Raw genomic sequence first — 19,111 nt, forward strand, 5'->3', positions numbered from 1 at the left:
GAAGAAAATGGCCAATTATTCATTTTTCTGAGTGCAAATTATAGCATTAAAAGAAACAACTTTCAAATGTCCTATTTATTATAGCATGCCAGTTTGATTTTGCACAAAATTTTTGACAAGTTTAAAATTACAGAAAATACAATTGCCATTCTGTGTTTTTAGAAAAATGATTGTTGGAAAGATATGTACAGTGATGGTTACAACTGGAAGATCGCAAATGCTGTAGACTATTAGTGATGGTCTATTTGTGTGTGCATGGAATGGTCCTGGAAAGTGTGATGAGTTCCATTCTGCCTTATGTCCCATTCCTCAAATTACGTTCTGCTAATCATGCAGAGCTGTTTATTCCTCTGGCTAAATGCCTGAGGCTGGTGAGCTCTAGAACTAGCATGTTCTCTTGCTTAATTCCTCGGGAATGGAATCGAATACCATTGTATATATGACAGCAGGGAAATTTGCGCGATTTCAAGAAATTGCTGAAGAGACATTTGTTTTGCAGTATGAAATATGGGCCCTGAGTGATGATGATAGCGCTGGCCTCTGAACTGCTGATGTAGTTTTGTGTAATGTATGTTGATGTCTTTAACTATTGTGAGTGTTTTATTGTGAGCTGCTCTGTTAAAAGCAGGTTATAAATGAATAAAACAAAACAAGGCAATCATATTGCAACATAAGAATTGCCACACTGGGACAGACTGATCCATCAAGCCCAGCATCCCATTTTCCAACAGTGGCCAACCCAGGACCCAAGTACCAAGTAATATGGAACCAGAGCCTTTAGTAGGCGAACCTTTCATGAATAGCTGACTTATTATGCAGGGCAGGTGCAACAGTTCTGGGGGGGCCCTAGGTAAACCTTAAACTTTACAGGCACCCTTCTCTACTCAACTTTCCTAACCTAACCCCCTCTCCCATTTATATGACATGCTTTTCCAAAACAACCCAGAAGGAAGGACCCCTCCCACCCGAACAAACAAGGTAAACCAAAGAAGGAGGGGGGAAGAGACTGAACACATCAACCCAAAGAACAAATGCAATTTTATTATAAACAAAAATAACATAAAATAATGTCATTTATGTAAAGCCAAGCCTTATAAAAAAAAAAAAAGTTTGAAAATTGCCTACCTTTCCAGGTAAAAGTATGGGCTGATGGTTCTTTGTGTTTGGCTGTTGGGATATACTGCTTTGCTCTGACTGCAGATATTCTTTGCTGTGCCCTGGAAGCTGCTGTCCAAACTGACCTCCTAGTCCTGCTTAATGGTTGGACTTGGTCCTGTTATGGATCTTTGGCACTTTTCTGCACCTGGAGGAAGTTGGATGTATTACCAAGAAAGTGGTGCAGAGGTGAAAATTCAACATCAAGGCATGTGAGATTCAGAACAACTATGTTCTACATTGTGTCTATATTTAGCTGAAAGAAAGAGAAATGCTCCATATGCTTTTTACACTTTGTAGGAAAAGTAATATGTTTCTTACATAATAATCCCAAGAAAATAAAAGAATGAAACTGAATTGCAGCTGCCAGTGACAGATTTAGACCTCTGGTATCCTAGCCAGTGCAAGTATATCTCTTCCCTTATTTCATGAACATCTGATTTCCTGCCCCCTCCAACTTTGTTTTGGTGGCAGCAATATCAACAGCAGACAGAGCCATAGGACAGGAGTGGGCAAGTTAGGGCTTCATCCCAGTCAGGTTTTTAAGATTTCCATAATGAATATACATGAGATCTGTTTGTATCCACTGCCTCCATTGTATACAAATAAATCTCGTACATATTGGGGAATCCCTGAAAGCGCAGCCTTTGGGGACTGAGGTTGCCTGCTCCTGGTATAGAGACTAAACCAGCCCATGATCATAACATTAGTGGCCTATTTCCTGTGAGCAACTGCTGACCTTACAGCAGGCTGAGTGAGCATAGAACTATAGAGACAAGGGCATTAGATAGAGCTTGAAGCAACAGGGAGGGGATTGGATATATGCAGGGCTTAATTTATAGATAGTGGAACTGTGGAGCCTGGGGGGGGGGCAGAAAAATGAATGAGCAGAGCATAGAGATTTCAGTGGGTAAAAGTATGGTTGGAAAGTAGACTCAAAATGGAAGGGTGGGTGAGAGCAGAAGATGGGAATTTGATAGCTGAAAAGAAGGGAGACAGGATGAAATTTGAGTGGACTTAGGTAGAAAAGAAAAAAAGGGAGGAAAGAGCTAAATGGAAAGGTTAATAGAGGCAATTGTAGTGAGGGAATAGAACAAGACAGGAGAGAGAAGAAAAGACCGATGGACAGCAGCCACTTGAAGGAGAATTTGCAGAAGACAGAAAAGCAAAAACAAAAAAAGAAACTAGAACAAACGATGGAAAAATAAAAGTCCAGACATCAAAAGTAATAATTAATTTGAATTTATTGATGGAAATATTAGTCTTTGTGAAATGTGTATAGTAGATATCTTTGTATTGTGTTTAGAAAAGGAAATGCAGGGAATGGAAGAGAGTACTTGAGAGAGTCCAAAGGAGAGCAACGAAAATGGTAAAAGGGTTGGAACACTGCTCATACGCTGAGAGGCTGGATAAGCTGGGGCTCTTCTCTCTGGAGAAAAGGAGACTCAGGGGAGATATGATAGAGACCTTCAAGATCATGAGGGGCATAGAGAGGGTGGATAGGGACAGATTCTTCAGGCTGAAGGGGACAGCAAATACGAGGGGGCATTCTGAGAAACTGAAGGGAGACAGGTTCAAAACAAATGCAAGGAAGTTTTTTTTCACCCAAAGAGTCGTGGACACTTGGAATGCGCTACCGGAGGAGGTGATCAGGCAGAGCACGGTACAGGGATTCAAGCAGGGATTGGATGGATTCCTGAGAGATAGAGGGATCGTGGGATACTGAGGGAGGACCTGGGATGTAACACGGGTGTAGGAAGTTAGCCAGGAAATGAGTAAACCAACCTGGTCGTGCATGTGTAGACCGGAGGGCTAGGACTTTGATAAGAAGGCAGGACTTAAATGGGAAACCAAGGTGGCAGGGGAGCCCCTTCTGATGATTCAGACAGGTCTTGACCTGTTTTTGGGCCGCCGCGGGAGCGGACTGCTGGGCAGGATGGACCTGTGGTCTGACCCGACAGAGGCACTGCTTATGTTCTTATGTTCTTATGTTCTTACTTGGGATGAAATGATGTTAGCAGGGACAGATTTGATTTCTTTCCCCATGCAACTCTCTACTCCTAACCTTGTCTTGGGAGATCCCCAGCCAGCCAGCTTGTCTTAATCTCTGCCATGAATGTTCATGAGATACATTTTCATGCATTGCTTCAATTGCATACAAATTGGGCAACTATAATAATGGGTGATTTCAATTACCCCAACATTGACTGGTTAAATGCTACTTAGAGGAGCACTAGGGAGGTAAAATTCCAAGATGTCATAAATGACTGCTTCTTGGAGCAACTAGTCTGGGAACCGACAAGCAGGGGAGCTTTATTAGATTTGGTCCTTAGTGGAATACAAGGCATAGTACAGGAGTTAACTGTGGTGGGTCCACTGGGAAACAGAGATTGTAACATGATCAAATTTGAGCTGAGACCGAGAGTGACGTCACAAAAGAAATTACTGTAGAGGCATTTAATTTTTGAAAGGGTGACTATGATAAAATGAAAATGGTTAAAAAAAACTAAAAGGATCGGTTGCAAAGGTTAGGACTGTAAACCAGTCATGGATATTATTTAAAAATATCATCATGGAAGCCCAGACCAGATGTATTCCACGTATCAGCAAAGGTGGAAGAAGAGGAAATGAGAGCCAATGTGGTTAAAAGGTGAAATGTAAGAGATTATTAGAGAAAAAAAAAAGCATCCTTTAAAGAATGGAAAAAGGATCTGAAATAAGAAAATAAGAAGAGACACAAGCACTGACCAGTTTGATGCAATGTATTGATAAAGAAAGCTAAGAAAGAATATGAAGATAATCTTGCAAAAGAGGCAAAAACTCGTAACAATTTTTTAGGTACATCAGAAGCAGAAAACCTGTGAGGGAATCTGTGGGACCGTGGTATGATCAAGGCACAAAAGGGGCACTCAGGGAGGATAAGGTCATAGTGGAGAGACTGAATGAATTCTTTGCTTCGGTCTTTACAGAAGATGCAAGAGATCTACCTGAACCAGAAATGGTTTTCAAGGGCGATGATGCAGAGGAACTGAAAGAAATCTTGGTGAATCTGGAAGATGTTACTGAGCCAAATTAACAAGTTAAAAAATGATAAATCACCTGGATAGGATGGTATACATCCCAGAGTACTAAAAGAACTCAAACATGAAATTGCTAACCTGCTGTTAGTGATCTGTAACTTGTCACTATAATTGTCTGTAGTACCTGAAGATTGGAGGGTGACCAATGTTATGCTAATTTTTAAAAAGGGTTCCAGGGGCATCCAGGAAATTATAGACCGGTAAATTGGACTTCAGGGCCGGGCAAAATGGTGGAAACAACTCTAGTGCATGGCCCCAGCAAACATCTTTTCCTGTATGACTGGGTATTTGAGTTAGGAAAGGAAATAAAGTAGGGATGAAAAAAATTCACAGGTGGTTTGCAAACAAAAATTCAGAGTGCCCATTTCACTGGAACCTAAATATTAGCATTCTAACATATTCCATCATAATTCCATTTGGACATAGCCATCTGCTCTTGGGTGATTGGGAAAAACAAAGTGAAGAAAGGTTGACAAACTCCTGACTGCACTTCATGATCCATGTTTCTACCCTATTGTCCATCTTTCTTTAACCTCCTTCTGGTCTTAGTGCCAGCCTGTAAGTGCCATCCCATATGAGCTATGTTTTGTATGGGTCTGTAAATAACTCCTATGTTTGTGGCCTAATCTAAATGTTGAATAAAAGTAGAGAGGAGGCTACAAAAAATTATCTTCTTCAAGAAGCCTGAGAAGGTAACATTAGTTTCTATTTGTACAGCTTTAATATAATTGCAATGTATGGCAAGTCGGAGAGTTAATACTTTTTGAAGTGTCTCTGAGAAGACTGGAAGCTCGAGTTAATACTTTGGAAGCTATTGCCCCAGCTCAGGTTTCTCAATTGAAGAACTTGGAAGATAGGATTAAACAAACTGAAACAGTGAAATCTGTTCTTGTTGAAGATCTTTTAGCACAAAGGATTAAAATGGAGATTATGGAGAACAAGCTTAGGAACCTTAGCATGTAGTGCTCTGAGCCACGGTAGAAATATCTACTACAGCTTAGTAAAAGGGGAGAGAGAGGGAGAATGTTGCTGTGTGATTAAGGCTTTTCAAAGATTAGGATTCGTGTGTTACCAATTAGTATATTGATGGTATGGTTATGTATGGAACCCTACTTGTGAGGGGGGGGGGGTGAAAAGTTCTCAGCCCTACCAACTTCCTAATTTCTGAGAATTATTTTATCAATGTAGCTGAAAAGAGTGTTATTTTATTTTGCAAAGTGCCAATTTGCAGAATTGTAATGCTATGTTTTGACATTGTCTCAGATCATTGATTGAACCATGTCAACGAAAAGTGTGGAATTTTCAAGTGTGGAAATCTGAGCCATCATGAAGTTCCTTATTCCTGCAGAAGAAAACTCCAAAGGAAATCTATGAATTGTGACAGGGAAGCGCCTGTCAGCAGTTTAAACCCGATTTTAAACCCTGCCTTGCAAAGGGCTGCCCCTATTCCTAAGCCTAGGAAGCTGCCCAGTAACCCTTTTCCTATCACCAAGAGCCAACAGGAAGGGCAAGGCAAAGAGAGAAGGGCAGAAACCACAACATCTGGTTTAGGGCACTATAATCCCTTTTATAACTCCTTGGGCAGTTCTCCAACAAAACCTCTAGTAAAGAAAACCAGCACAGGCATGGTTAATGAGGGGGGTGGGGCTGACAGGCAGGACGAACCCAGAGGGAGAGTGGGAACAAGCCTGCAGCATAAAATCAGCACAGCTGGGAACACTCGAGAGAAGGCAGAGAATGCAGGGAGGAATGCAGGAGAGAATTCAGGAGGGAATTCAGGAACTGCTAGAACAAGAAGTGCCGTGCTGAGCAGGAAGGAGCCTGCTAGGAGTTCTCTGTCCCAGACCAGAGCTAAAGCACAGGCTGTCTTACAACCCTCTCGAGCTAACAGACTTCTGGCTCCTAAGCAGAAGTTCAAGGGAGGAGAAAGACTTCCAGGGCAGGGCTGGCCATTAGCTGCCCCTGAAGGGAGTTCTTACCCGGTCTCAGAAAGCGGAGAGTCCCTAATGGAATTAGAGGGAGAGCTATCTGGAAGCAGTGAAATGGAGTGCGATCTAGCAGCCTGGGATCTCCTGTAGAATCACAGTCAATGAGGCATGAATGGGGGAGGGGAATGAAAGTGAATGTATTTTGTGTAGCTTTCTTTCTCACTTAGGCAGAACTGTAAGCATGTGTGAATGAATCAATTAGAGCCTGAGAGAGAGGCCTTGTAGATAAAGGGAAGGAGGTGAGAACCATAATTAACTTTCCCAAGAAGTTTGAACGGAACTCAGAGACCTGACATCACGTAACCCTGAAGCAGGGAACTTTTGGGAGGGGACTTACACCAGTCATAAAAGGTTGGGTTATATAAAGTTCCCTAGCCCCTACCCAGGAGCATAGGGGTAGTGGGGGCATTGGACTTCAGGTGGGTCAGGTAAAAGCTTCCTGAAGTATCTGCAGACAAAAGTAGTAAAACTAAAGAGAAAACATTTTGGTTTATTTTTGGCTTTTTGCCTGAGCAGCAGGCTGGACTATGTTATAAAGAAGAAGCCTTGTGAATGTATGATTTGTTTTAAGTCCACTCAGCCAGAGGGACTACTGGAACCCCAGTGCTTTGAACTGGGGGTAATAAAGATAAAAGCTGAACTTTACCCAAAAAGCAGTCTACTAATTATTCTACTGATTATCCAGTGGGAGTCCTCCTGGGAGCGCTCCATCCTACGCCTGGGGCGGGAGCCGGGTTGCCAGCTCTAGGCTTATCCCTGGCCCCGCCACAGAGCGTATGATGCAAACATTGAGTAACAAATGCCCATCATACTCCATAGTGAAGAAGTGGTGTGCAATCTTTTAGCGTGGAGATTGTGAGACCAAAGATACAGCAATATTTGGGAGGCCTCAACTCCTGAAATTGTTGACTATGTCCAGGACCTGATTATGGCAGATAGACAAATATCAGCTAAAACAATTGCTGAGACAGTATAGTTATCCAGGGAACATGTTGGGTGTATAATTCATAAGCACCTGGGTATGCAGAAGCTGTCAGTCAAGTGGGTGTCCAAATGTTTGAATGCTGACGAGAAATGTCAAATAGACAGGTCAAAGATGATTTTGCAGCATTTTCAGCAAGCTTGTACCAACTTTTTGGAATGACTAGTTACTGATAATGAAACTTGGTTACACCACTATGATCCCATGACAAAACAACAGTTCATGCAATGGCGGCACTCAGGAAATTCAAGACCCAAAAGTGAGCAGGTAAGGTCATGGCCACAGTGTTTTGGGATCAGGAAGGTGTTGTAATGACTGACTATCTTCCAAGGGGCCAATACTACTGTAACATGCTGTGCCGATTAAAGGAGACATTGAAAGAAAAAAAGGAGAGTAAAGTTGCAGAAAGGAGTTCTCTTTTTGCAAGACAATGCATCTGCTCACAGGGCTGGCAAAACAATGGAGGTTTTGACGCAGTTGTGGTTTCAGTGCATAGAGCATCTGCCCTACTCACCAGATCTTGCTCCATCTGACTATTTTCTGTTTCCAAACCTTAAAATTAGTTGGAAAAGGTGACAATTTTTGAGTGATTTGGAGGTGATTGCAGCAGCAGAGCAGTATTTCAGTGACCAGAAATCAGAGCATTTTTGGAAGGGTTACAGAAACTTCAGACATGATGTGCCAAATGTGTTGAACTTAGGGATATATGAGGGACTGCTGAAACGTTCTCAGCCCAACCAACAAAGTTGGGGCAGTCTCTTTCAAGGGTTATCTAGTCTAGTGATTTTCCATTATTTTTATTCCATATTTTTCTGACAAAATGAAAAAAGTGCAAAATCACTGGACTTAAATGTATAGCCCTCGATGGAGACTGCTCCAGTTTGGTTGGACTGAGAACTTTTCAGTGGCCCCCCTCGTATATGGACTAACTTGTAAGTTTCATGGCTCCATGTCATTCCTTTCTTGGGCTGAGAACTTTCAGCACCCCCTTGTAGTCACTTTTTTGATATGCAAACAATTGTTCCTGTATTTATTTATTTATTATTTATTTTAATATCATCTTCCTATTTTCTGTTGCTTCTCCACTTGAACTTTGATACTTAGGGTAGATTAGTATTGCTTGGCTTTTGATTTTTTATTCCTGATTATGCAAGACTGATTATTTCTGACTGGGTCTTATAATTTTTCTGTACCAATGTTTGACGATAAATAAAAACAAAAAATTATCTTCAGGTTGGTTCTCTGGGCTGTTAATGGATCATGTCTTTGATATACAGTACTACATTTCTGTGGTACAACCAAAATAGTTTTACATATTATATACAGATACTTCATTGTATAGGAGGCATCTCATATCTTGGTCTGAGCCAGGGGTTTGAAGAGGAGTGTTCCCTTTCCCTTCTCTTAAGGTCAGGCAGAGAAGAGTGATCCCATAGGCTGCTGTAGAGGCTGAGTGGGGGCCTGGCTTTGTGGTGTGGGTTGGGGGCTGGGGCAGTATTTGCTTTCTGTAAGGTGAGATTGAGTCTGGTTGCATGTTTTTGTTTATTTATTTTTTTTTTTTTTGGGGGGGGGGTTGGGGGCAGGGGCAGTATTTGCTTGTGTTGAGACTGTGAGGGCCTGGTTGCATTTTTTGGCTGGGGCAGTATTTGCTGGTGAGCTTGAGTCTGGTTGCATGTTTTTTGGGGGGGTTGAGGGCAGGGGCAGTATTTGCTTCTGTTGAGACTGTGAGGGCCTGGTTGCATTTTTTTGGCTAGGGGGGGCACTATTTGCTTTCTGTATATGAGACTGAGGGCTGGGCTGTGGGTTTTTTTTTTTTTGTTTTGTGAGAGATAATATTTGCCTGCTGTAAGGTGAGTCTGTCTGCCTGCGGTCGGGGCTATCCGATTCATGACTGAGGAAGAGGAAGTATTTGTCTCTAAGGTGAGGCTGACTGAGGGCCGTGTTGTAGGTTTCTGGTTGGGCGAAGGGAGGGGCGCTGTGTGCCGCCCCTAAGGTGAGGTTGAAGCGCAGCCCTTTCGTCAGCTGTTTGAGGCGGTTGGCGCTTCAGCTCGCTCGCGCCTTTTTCTAGCTGCGCCGGCGGGGGGAGGTGCAGTTGCAGCCTCTGCTTCTCCTCATTTCATCCTGCCTGCGTGCCGGCCGCGAGGGCGATGCTCCTCTAGACCATGTCCAGGAATTCTTACAGTAAGAACGGATTCACTGACGGGCTGCACGCGCCCATCTTCCAGGTACCGTCGGCGCTACCCGGGCATCGCTCATGCCGGGGGGGGGGGGGGGGAATTGTCTTGCTGCTGCTCCGGACCGTGAGCTGGGCCACTTGGGAAGGGGATGCCAAGATCCGGGATGGGCTTCTGAACCCTCTTTTTTTCTTGCTTTTGCTGAGTGTAGGTTTCCCAAGGCACGACGTCCAGGAGAAGTCGGTTGAAGCGATCCGATGGCAGCACGACTTCCACCAGTTTTATCCTGAGACAGGTAGGAGAGAGCAGGAGCAGCTCCTTCAGGCAAAGGGCATGAGGGGAGCCCTGGTGGGCCGGACACGCGCAGGGGGATGGTGAGGGGGGATGGGTTCATTTGCTTATAGGCTCATTGGGCTCCTTCCTTAATAAAGTAAATGAAATATATATATATATATATATATATATATATATATATATATATATATATATATATATATATAAACCCAACAAAAAACCCTTCCGTACCCCGCAACTCTCCACACCTATTCAATTTTGGTGCATGGATACAGTAGTTGGCAATGTTTTGATGTTTTAGAGAAATGTTTGAAAGTTTGGGTTGAAAAGGCAGTAATGAGGATAAGTTGCTGTGGGGTAGCTCTTTATATTTCTTTCCTGGCGCTGCTCATTTGGGGGGGGGGGGGGGGACCAGCCCTCAGTGGGTAAGTTGTGCTGACTGCGATTCAGGTATTGGGACCGCTCGAGGAGGTTAGGGCGTTTGCTGGTGAAAGGGGGTTCCAGGGAGGGAGAGAGAGGAGCCACTGGATTTAGGGGAATTTAAACAGATGGAGTCTACTGATGGTTTTGATCACAGGTTACATTAAGAGTGTGAAAGACCCGGCACAAAAGGGCAATGCTTGCGTGCTGTCCTACTTTATGTGGTGCTGAAAATTCAGCTTCAGGTTAAGTACAGTACACTTCTCCCTCCGTATTTGCTGTGATAGGGGATTAATAGAACCGCAAATACAGAAAAACCGCAAATAACTTTTTCATATGTTATTGGCTGTTTTCTATTAAAAACCATCGTGAATATGGTGAAACCGCAAATAACATGGTGGGAGACCTGGCCTGCTTCTGAAGGAGAGGCAAAACACGGTGAAGAAAGTGCTGGGAATGGCGATTTTCTCTGTAAACGCTTGGAATCAGCAATTTCTCTATGCAAGCTGGTGTAATTTTGGGGGAGGAGCAAGCAAGCTCAAAACTGTGAACAATCGAAACCGCGATTACTGAAACCACGAATACGAAGGGAGAAGTGTATAATCCTTGGTTTAGATCTTAGTTCTGTAGGAAGACGCCGATTAACAGCATTGATTTCCTGATTTCCAATCCGAATCTGGCCTGAAATATCCCAAATCGTAAATTTAACTCACCCAAGGCTAAAAATATGTTATTTATAAGTTTGTGATGTGTTGAAAACCAGATGTTCAGTAAAACCAAAAGACAGAATACTGTACTGTAGAATGCTACCAAATCAATCATTCTTGTGCCTTACCTATATTGCTTTGATGGAATTGTGTTCTGGGATAACTAAATTGTCCTTTTAAGTTTTATTGTTATAAAATATTTTATTTTATGGTTGATGGTTCTCAGCCTTTTGACCAAATATCAAATGCGGTGTGAACTGAGGAATAGTTCCTTCCTTGTCTTTGGTCTTTAGACTGAGGTTGAGGAACTATATAATATTGCAGGGGTGGGAGGGGAATAAATAGTTAATTCTATGCTATCTCACCCTATTAGGAAAGTAGTTGTTATGACCATTGCCAAAGCAGGATGGTTAAACTTTTTTTGCTAAATCTGTTTCTTACTCCAGAAGAATCATCCTTGCCTTTTTGGCTGAGATTGAGACTGTGTGATATTGGTTCAAAATTCTGCCACTCACCCTGACGAGGATTAAACATCTACTAAAGAAGAAATCTACCCTTTTAGATGAGAATAGGTCTGAGTTTTTATTTTATTTTTTTTAGTTACTGAACTTGAGACCGCTCTATAACACCAATCAGAAATGGATAAAGTCAAAGGAGTTTTGTTTACATTTTCTGTGGCTTTTAAATAATGTAAAGGTAGTGAACATTCTCGTGCTTTCCAGGCATATTGGAATCAGTAATTTCTATAATATGGGTAATGTGGACATTTCCTGTTTTGGATCCAAACCTTGTCTTTTGCATTGTTAGGATAATAACAAAGAATGAGAGACTGCCTGGTGAGAAACAAATGTTCCTAATTAACTGTTCAGAAAGGAAAACAAATGCAGCATTTTCTTTTAAAAGCTGTAATGAAGTGATTTTTTTTAACAAAGTTTTTTTTTAGCTGAGGAAGAAGAAAATGTCTTTGGTAAAATTAGTTGAGTGGTTTGTCATACACCAGCACAGATTCAATATACTTTTCTTCATGGTTAGGGAAGGTCTATTTTTGAACAGAACTCTAAGAATATCATGACCATTGTCCTTTTTTGGAACTCAAGGTCATTACTAGTAATATGTGAAAAGTACAATATTCAAATAAAAAGTTAAAGAACACAATGGAAAAGGAAGGAAAGAAAGTCTATTGTGCTTCTGAGAGAAACCTGACTCACTCTCATTATTGATGGGCTTGAATGTGAAGGTGACTGACCAGAACATATTTCCCTTAATTGCTTCATTTTTAGGGATTTAGCAAAGTTAGATATGACTAATACTTTATATTGTGGTTCAGAGCAGTGCTTTTTAACCCAGGCATTGGGGTATAGCCAGTTAGTCAGGTTTTCAGGATATCCACAATGAATATGCATGAGACTGATTTGCACTGCTTCCTTGAGTATGCAAATCTGTTTATTTTATGGATATCCTGAAAACCTGACTGGTTGTATGTGCCTCAAGGATGGGTTTGAGAAGCAATATTCTAGAAGAGGGAATACTCTGCCAGGGGCCACAGATAGGCCTGACGTTCATTATGAATACGCAGCAGATGTCTTTGCATGCATCAGAAATAATGTATTCAGAAGCCTTATGTATGAAGTAATGTATAATCTAATGGTTCTCAAATCTGTCCTGAGGGTACCAGCCAATCAGGTTTACAGGATATCTTTAATTAAATGCATGAGAGAGATTTGCATATAATAGAAATGGCAAGCTTTCAAATCTGTTTCATGCATTTCATTTGGGATATCCTGTAAACCTAGCCCAGATTTAAGAGCCATTGGTGTATTCTGAAAACATAAACCAATTTGCAGCCCTCAAGGATCAGATTATACCAACAATCTCCCAGATCATAAGTAAGCAAGATGGGCAGAAAATTACTAACTATGAGAAATACTTGTCTGTGGATAATATTTCTATATGTTAGCTTTACACTGTTCATGAAGCCTACAAAGTATTGTGTCAAGTGTGCTTATACATATTAAGGCTTGTTTCTTGACTTCAGTGGACTCAAAAATATTCTGTACCCTTCTAAACAAGGTCTTAATAAATCATTGATTGCTGGTGGCAACTAAGGCTGGAAATAAGGCAGCTAAAATAGGAATCAGACTAGCAAGATCACTGCAATTCTGTCATGTTCTGTATGTTAGCAGGTATGTGAGAAAAGGAATATATTTAACAGAGGTGGAACACTTTTTTTTTTTTCTTTTCAAAAAATAGCTATTGTAATCATTTAAAATCTTTTGTGGCTTAGAATGGCATTGGAAACAAGGGTTGCTATGGGGATTCTTTCTTTTCAGCAGCAGGCAGCAGCTCCAAGAACATAATTGCCTGAAATTTTAGCCAATCAAGAAGTTTCATTCCCAGCTGAATGCTCTGTCAGGTTTAGAGTGCCTGAAAGTCATGGCAAAAATGAGGCTGTGTGGTTGAATTTATTGTACATCTAATAGGAAAACTAAATCTAGTTCTAAACGGTATAGAAATTTTATAAATTAATACTTACGTCGAGCTGGTTACAAAATGTTGTGCAGAATTATAGGCGTGTCATGTCTTTGTGTGAAATTGTTCATTGATGGGGGAAGGACACTTTTTGAGCTACTTAGATTGAACAACTTTCTGATGCTTTATGCTCTATGGATGCGTTAGCATTTAGCACGTCTTAGTAAAAGACCCCTAATAGCATTAAAATATAGCATTATGCATGTTAAAGAGGAGTGTGGTCACCATTTCAAGAGAGTATGCTTTATTGAGGAATCTTGACACTTTTCTTCTGCTTCTTTGGATTTCCATATCTATAAGACTAGTTTCCTTTGGTCATGGTGCCATGACCCTTCCTTTGCAGATACTTTATATATTTTTTTTCACTATTACAGACTCAGAATGGAACACAGAGTCCTGAATCTGATCACTAAGAGTCAACCATTGTTTTGTGACTGAGATTTTTTGTTCCCCTAAGACCATGAGCACTCTCTCCGACACATACCCCATCTGGACTAATATGCTGATATTGGGCTTCGGAATTGAGTTCTGGTCTTCTACCTGGTAAATCACTGGGTCAGTCCAGAGAAAATAAGGCATATAAGTAGTTTATTGTGTTGAAATACATGGTTGACCACCTTTTGACTTTACACAATAGTCCATGAAAATCTGGAGGTATAGGGTTCCTTCAACAAAACCATGCTAGCAATTCCTGTGCAGCAAGTTCAGCTAAGCCCATTCATTTCCTATGGGCTTCATCGCATTTACTGCATGGGCATATGCAAAAACTATACAGTATTCAGCTTGGTGTGTTAGATATTCATCTAGAACTGCGCAAGAATATTCAGTTATTATAATGGCAACGTGACTAAACTAAACTAAACCTTGGGTTTATATACCGCACCATCTCCACGAATGCGGAGCTCGGCACGGTTTACAGGAAGAAAGATGAGAGAGGAACTACAGTGGAGAGATTAAAGAGTTAGGTGTAAAGGGGGAAGGTGAGAGGCCTAAGAGGGGGGAAGTGTTACAGTTTTGAGAATAGCCAGGTTTTTAGGTGTTTGCGGAAGAGTTGGAGGGAGCTTGAGGTTCAGAGAGGGGAGGTGAGGTTATTCCAGATCTCAGTGATTCTAAAGGGGAGGGATGACCCAAGTTTGCCTACATGGGAAATACCTTTTATGGAAGGGAAGGATAGTTTAAAAATTTGGGAGGATCTGGAGGAAGTAGGGGTTGGGGAGTTCCAGGATAGAGGGATAACGGCAGGAAGGATGCCATGTAGGATCTTGTAGGCCAGACACGCACATTTGAAGTGGATCCTGGGGATTACTGGGAGCCAATGGAGCTTAGACAGGAGTGGTGAGACGTGATCAAATTTTGCTTTAACTCTGCTCCCTGCATGAACTTCAAAGTGATCCTAATAAAATCTCCAGGAACATCCTATCCACTACACACCAGCCTGTGGAGCTAAACAAACTTGTTTGAAGGGCCCTTAGTCTGTCTATTGACACTGTTGCATGTGCATATTTGCATGGCCTTTGTAATGTAGTACCAGCGTATACTCTCTTTCTGCAAGCTTGGAGTTCTTGTCTCTCATAGATCATTTCTTCCCTGTTACTCTCTTCACCTACTCACAGAGACACCTTCCTGGCTGTTGCGTCAAACCCTAGCCACATGCATTACTGGCTGCATCCCTACTGGCTAGTTCCTATGCCCTCTAGCCTCAGTGTTGACATACCTCCCTCCCTGCTGGAAGGCAACTCCATTTTGGCTCCAGTTCCGTCCCTCTCCTTTGCCTGTGTCAGTTCCCACAGTCTCAGGGGCTTCCTCAGGTCTTGCAGTCACAGCAATTCTCATCAGTTTCCAATTTACTTTTAAGTCCCAGTTCCAGTGTCTGCGACAGACACAGCAACAAAACTCAGCAGCAGACCCAAATATTCTACCATCCTCCCCACCATTTCAGACTATACAGTAAGTTCTATTCTGTTGTTTTTTTTTACTTGCAATAAACTATTGGAATTTCAGATATGAGTCTTTATTGTGGCTGGGGCTGGTTTTTACCTGTGAGATCAATACCATCATCTTACCACATTTTTGCCCAATGTAAGGTACAAATGAAATAATACGAACCAAAAATAAATATATAGTATGATGTTAATTACAAAGAAGGAAAACAAAAAAATATTATACATAAACAATTTAAATTTAAATCAACTATAAAGCATCTAAAAATGAAAAGAAACCATCTTTGAATAAATGACATGCTGATTTCCACATGCAATTAAGTAGTGCACTGTGAGTCGTGACAATCTCAGGCAGTAACCAAGGGAATTCTTTTGTTTCTGACATTTAGAACAGTAGGGGAAGGGATGGGTTCCAAATGTTGAAATAGAGAACAGTGTGTAGAGAGAAGTCTCAGTGTCAGTGCCAAGATAGCTTCTCTCACCTAAGATAAACATTAGAGAATGACACGGTGACAAAATTCATCACTGTTCCCATCCCCGCGGATAACAGCGGGAAATAATCCCATGTCATTTTCTAGTGTCTATTTCAATCTCGGTCCTTCTACACCAGCATTCTTCAAAGCAAAGCTTGTGGGTCAGTGGTTGTGGCCATTCATTCTCTGATTCTTCCCTCTCTCTTTAAAGAATGACATGAAGATGGTTTCCCGCGGTTATCCGCGGGGACGGGAACGGTGATAAATTTTGTCACCGTGTCATAAACATCAAAAAGTGGAGCAGGTATATAGTCATTCCAAAATTATCAAAAATCTGTTTTTAAATAAACTTCATAAATGCTTAAGACACATAAAATATATGCTGGCAGGAAAATTTCTCACAAATACTTTAGAAATGTTTAAAAAATAATTTAGGAGGGTGAAAGAACCTCAGACTCCCCTTCCCAACCCACAATAGAGCAGCCAATGCTGTTCCATTCAATGGATTGTCTTATCAATCATTGGCCCACCACCCACTGCAATCAAAACTCATTTGGTATGCAAAAAAATCCAATTTTCAAAACTAAATCAAAACAGGAACTTAGCTTTTGATCAATAAACCTCTGATCTCGACGGGGCCCGTTTCGCCCTAAGCTTCTTCAGGAGATCGACAATCACCATAAAGCCATCGTCCAGATCACTCTTAATAGAACAGGAATATCCAAAACACATGCTTCACAGGTCAGAAAACCACACATCACATTCTCTCAAACAGCGCAGGTGTCATAACCTTTGAAATCTCACTAGCGCTGTTTTAGGACATGGAATCCATTCTCCAGTAATGGCGCCAAAAGGGCCTTAGTTCTCTCACCTGAGGTCAGAAGTTGATAAAGGTTTGGCTAGAACTGAAATATTGTCCTTATATATTTTTTTTGAGAATGGATAAACCTGCTTTTCAAATCCACAGAGGTGCATATTGATTCTTTTTAATGGTCTTTCACCAGTACTGACATGAAGTCAAGTTATGTTGGCTGATGTTGATCTTATGAGAGCAACCAGGGGGTTTTGTGTACCACTGAGTATTCAGGAGCCAGAATGAACTGACCAAATATCAGGAGAATTCCTAGTGGACAGTGAGCCAGTGGGAGCATTTCAAAAGAGATCTAAAGAGTTACTTTCCTGACCTTTGACTACAGATCTCCAAGACTGACTCCTCTACCTCCTTTGTTCCATCCAAAATTTGCGGTGGCAGCGAAAAGGGCGAACAGAATGCTAGGAATGATTAAGAAGGGGATCACGAACAGATCAGAGGTTATCATGCCGCTGTACCAGGCCATGATACGCCCTCATTTGGAATACTGCGTCTAGCACTGGTTGTCGTACATGAAGAAGGACACAGTACTGCTCGAAATGGTGATGAAAATGTTTTTTGAACAAGCATTTGGAGAGTATTTTAGGTTGTAATCTTTATTATTGTGATAATTTCCTGTTATGTTTTCCAATGTTTTATTGTACACCACTTAGAAAATTATTGATTTGTAGCTTATAAATACTTTTAAATAAAAGTAAACCAATAGTTTAGAGCCAATGTGAGTAGTGGTTCTGATTAGATTTGAGCTTTAGCCATGTACTAAATCAATTTTTGTGTGATAGACACAGTGATCTTCTATTCTGTGCCCTCCTTCCTGTCTGTAGGCCAAGTAATACGTACAGCTGGATCATTAATGCTCTTGTTTCTAAGAACAGCTTTCATAAGACTGCTTGCTCATTTTTCAGAATTTTCCAGTTTGTATCCATTCTCTGCTTTTGTCTTTTGGAATGTGTCAGCATTCTGGAGTGTTTTCATTTGCAAGGATATAAAGAAAGATCAAGAGATATTTCAGCAATAAAGAAATATGGTAACCTCAAACCTTCATAGGTCCAAAAATGTGGTGGTGAGTTGAGCTGAGAGTTGAAAATTAAAATATATATATATATACAGTGTTCTCCCCAGGGCTTTTTAACCGGGCGGTCCACCCAGCTAATTTAGATTACTGCCCAGCTGTCATCTATCAGTAATCCTGCTGTTGCAGCCGCTCAACATAAAAAAATTCCCCCAAAATACCATCTCTCACCGGCTTGGAGATGCGAACTCATGCTTCGGGGCTCTAAGGTATGCTTGCCGGATTCCCTCCTCTTCCCTCCGAAACCGGAAGTTACATAATGGGGCGGGGGCAGAAGAGAAGGGAAGAGAAACCGGCACGCACACCTTAGAGCCCCGAAGCATGAGTTCGCTACGGGCTAAGGCAGGAAACTGGTTAACGACGGATGGAAACTTACAACTTGCTTTGGGCCTTTCTCGCTGCCGGGTCCTGCCTACTTTCTGTTTCCGCGAAGGCAGGACCCGGCAACGAGGAAGGCCCGAAGCAAGTTGTAAGTTTTCATCCGTCGCTGACCTATGCCTAATGACGCAAAAAAAGTCACGGCGCAAGGGAAGCCTCCCCTTCTCTCACTTGGAAACTTCACCGCAGCGCAGGATGCCTATGGTGCAGGACAGGACACTGAACAAATCAGACCTCGCACTCTCTACTACACTGTCCCACACCTACATTGTAGCGAACAAGGAATCTCCGGGAGCTCGAGTAGGTGACGTCATTGTGCGAGGGGGTTGCCGGTAGTAGAAGTCAGGTGGACTGGTCTGGCCTTGTACTTATAGGGGTGTGAGTGACATATTACTCCATGATTGATATGACTGATTACTAGGTTTCAAAGGGCCAAAATTAATTTGTGGATATGTTTTGATATTATTTTATATTTAGTAAATTGTTACTGGAAAATGTGCAGGTACAGTAGTACTGTGGTATTTTTTTCCCCCCAGGTATTTGAAGTTACTGTAAAGTTATTTAAAGTTTGTTTAGCTCTTGTTAGCATAGTAATTGTGAATCATTTCTAACCAAAATTTGTATGTCTACTCAGTAAACAGGGATGTTCAAGATGCTGAGTGCACAAGAAAAAAAGAGGGAGAGAAAACTTAAAAAATGGTGAACTTGTGTCATATGAATATAAAGGAGTGAAAAAGCTAATATAAGGGGCTTGTATGCAAAAACTTAAATAGCTATATGTAGAAAATAGCTCGGTTTGCATCTTGGAGATAAGGATTTTTAAAATTGAAAATGCAAAATTATGCCAAAATTTCTGGGATGCGGTCATTCGTCCCCCTTCCTCCCAGCAGGTCTACCATCTCTCCTCCCACACTAGGTCCAGTTAGTGGAATGCTTTTTTGTTTGGGGGGCCCAAAAGCATTGCCCAGGCTCCACCCCAGACCCAGCCGCCATACTAAGAGTACTAATTGTAAATGCCATTTCTTCCATTCATTTTTCACATACACAC

The 19,111-nt window shown here is 41.6% G+C and overlaps 1 protein-coding gene across 1 annotated transcript in view; it reads left to right on the forward strand.

The window, feature by feature from the left end:
• The first annotated feature begins 9,297 nt into the window (after window positions 1-9,297).
• Window positions 9,298-19,111, forward strand: part of CACNB4 (calcium voltage-gated channel auxiliary subunit beta 4) — a 323,418-nt gene continuing 313,604 nt past the window's right edge. Inside the window, exons 1-2 of the mRNA XM_033946679.1 lie at window positions 9,298-9,430; window positions 9,591-9,674. Coding sequence (XP_033802570.1) covers window positions 9,368-9,430; window positions 9,591-9,674 — 147 coding nt within the window. The 5' untranslated portion in view covers window positions 9,298-9,367. The remainder of the gene's footprint in view (window positions 9,431-9,590; window positions 9,675-19,111) is intronic.

The sequence above is a fragment of the Geotrypetes seraphini genome, chromosome 5 (assembly GCF_902459505.1).
Source record: "Geotrypetes seraphini chromosome 5, aGeoSer1.1, whole genome shotgun sequence".
NCBI lineage: Eukaryota > Metazoa > Chordata > Amphibia > Gymnophiona > Dermophiidae > Geotrypetes > Geotrypetes seraphini.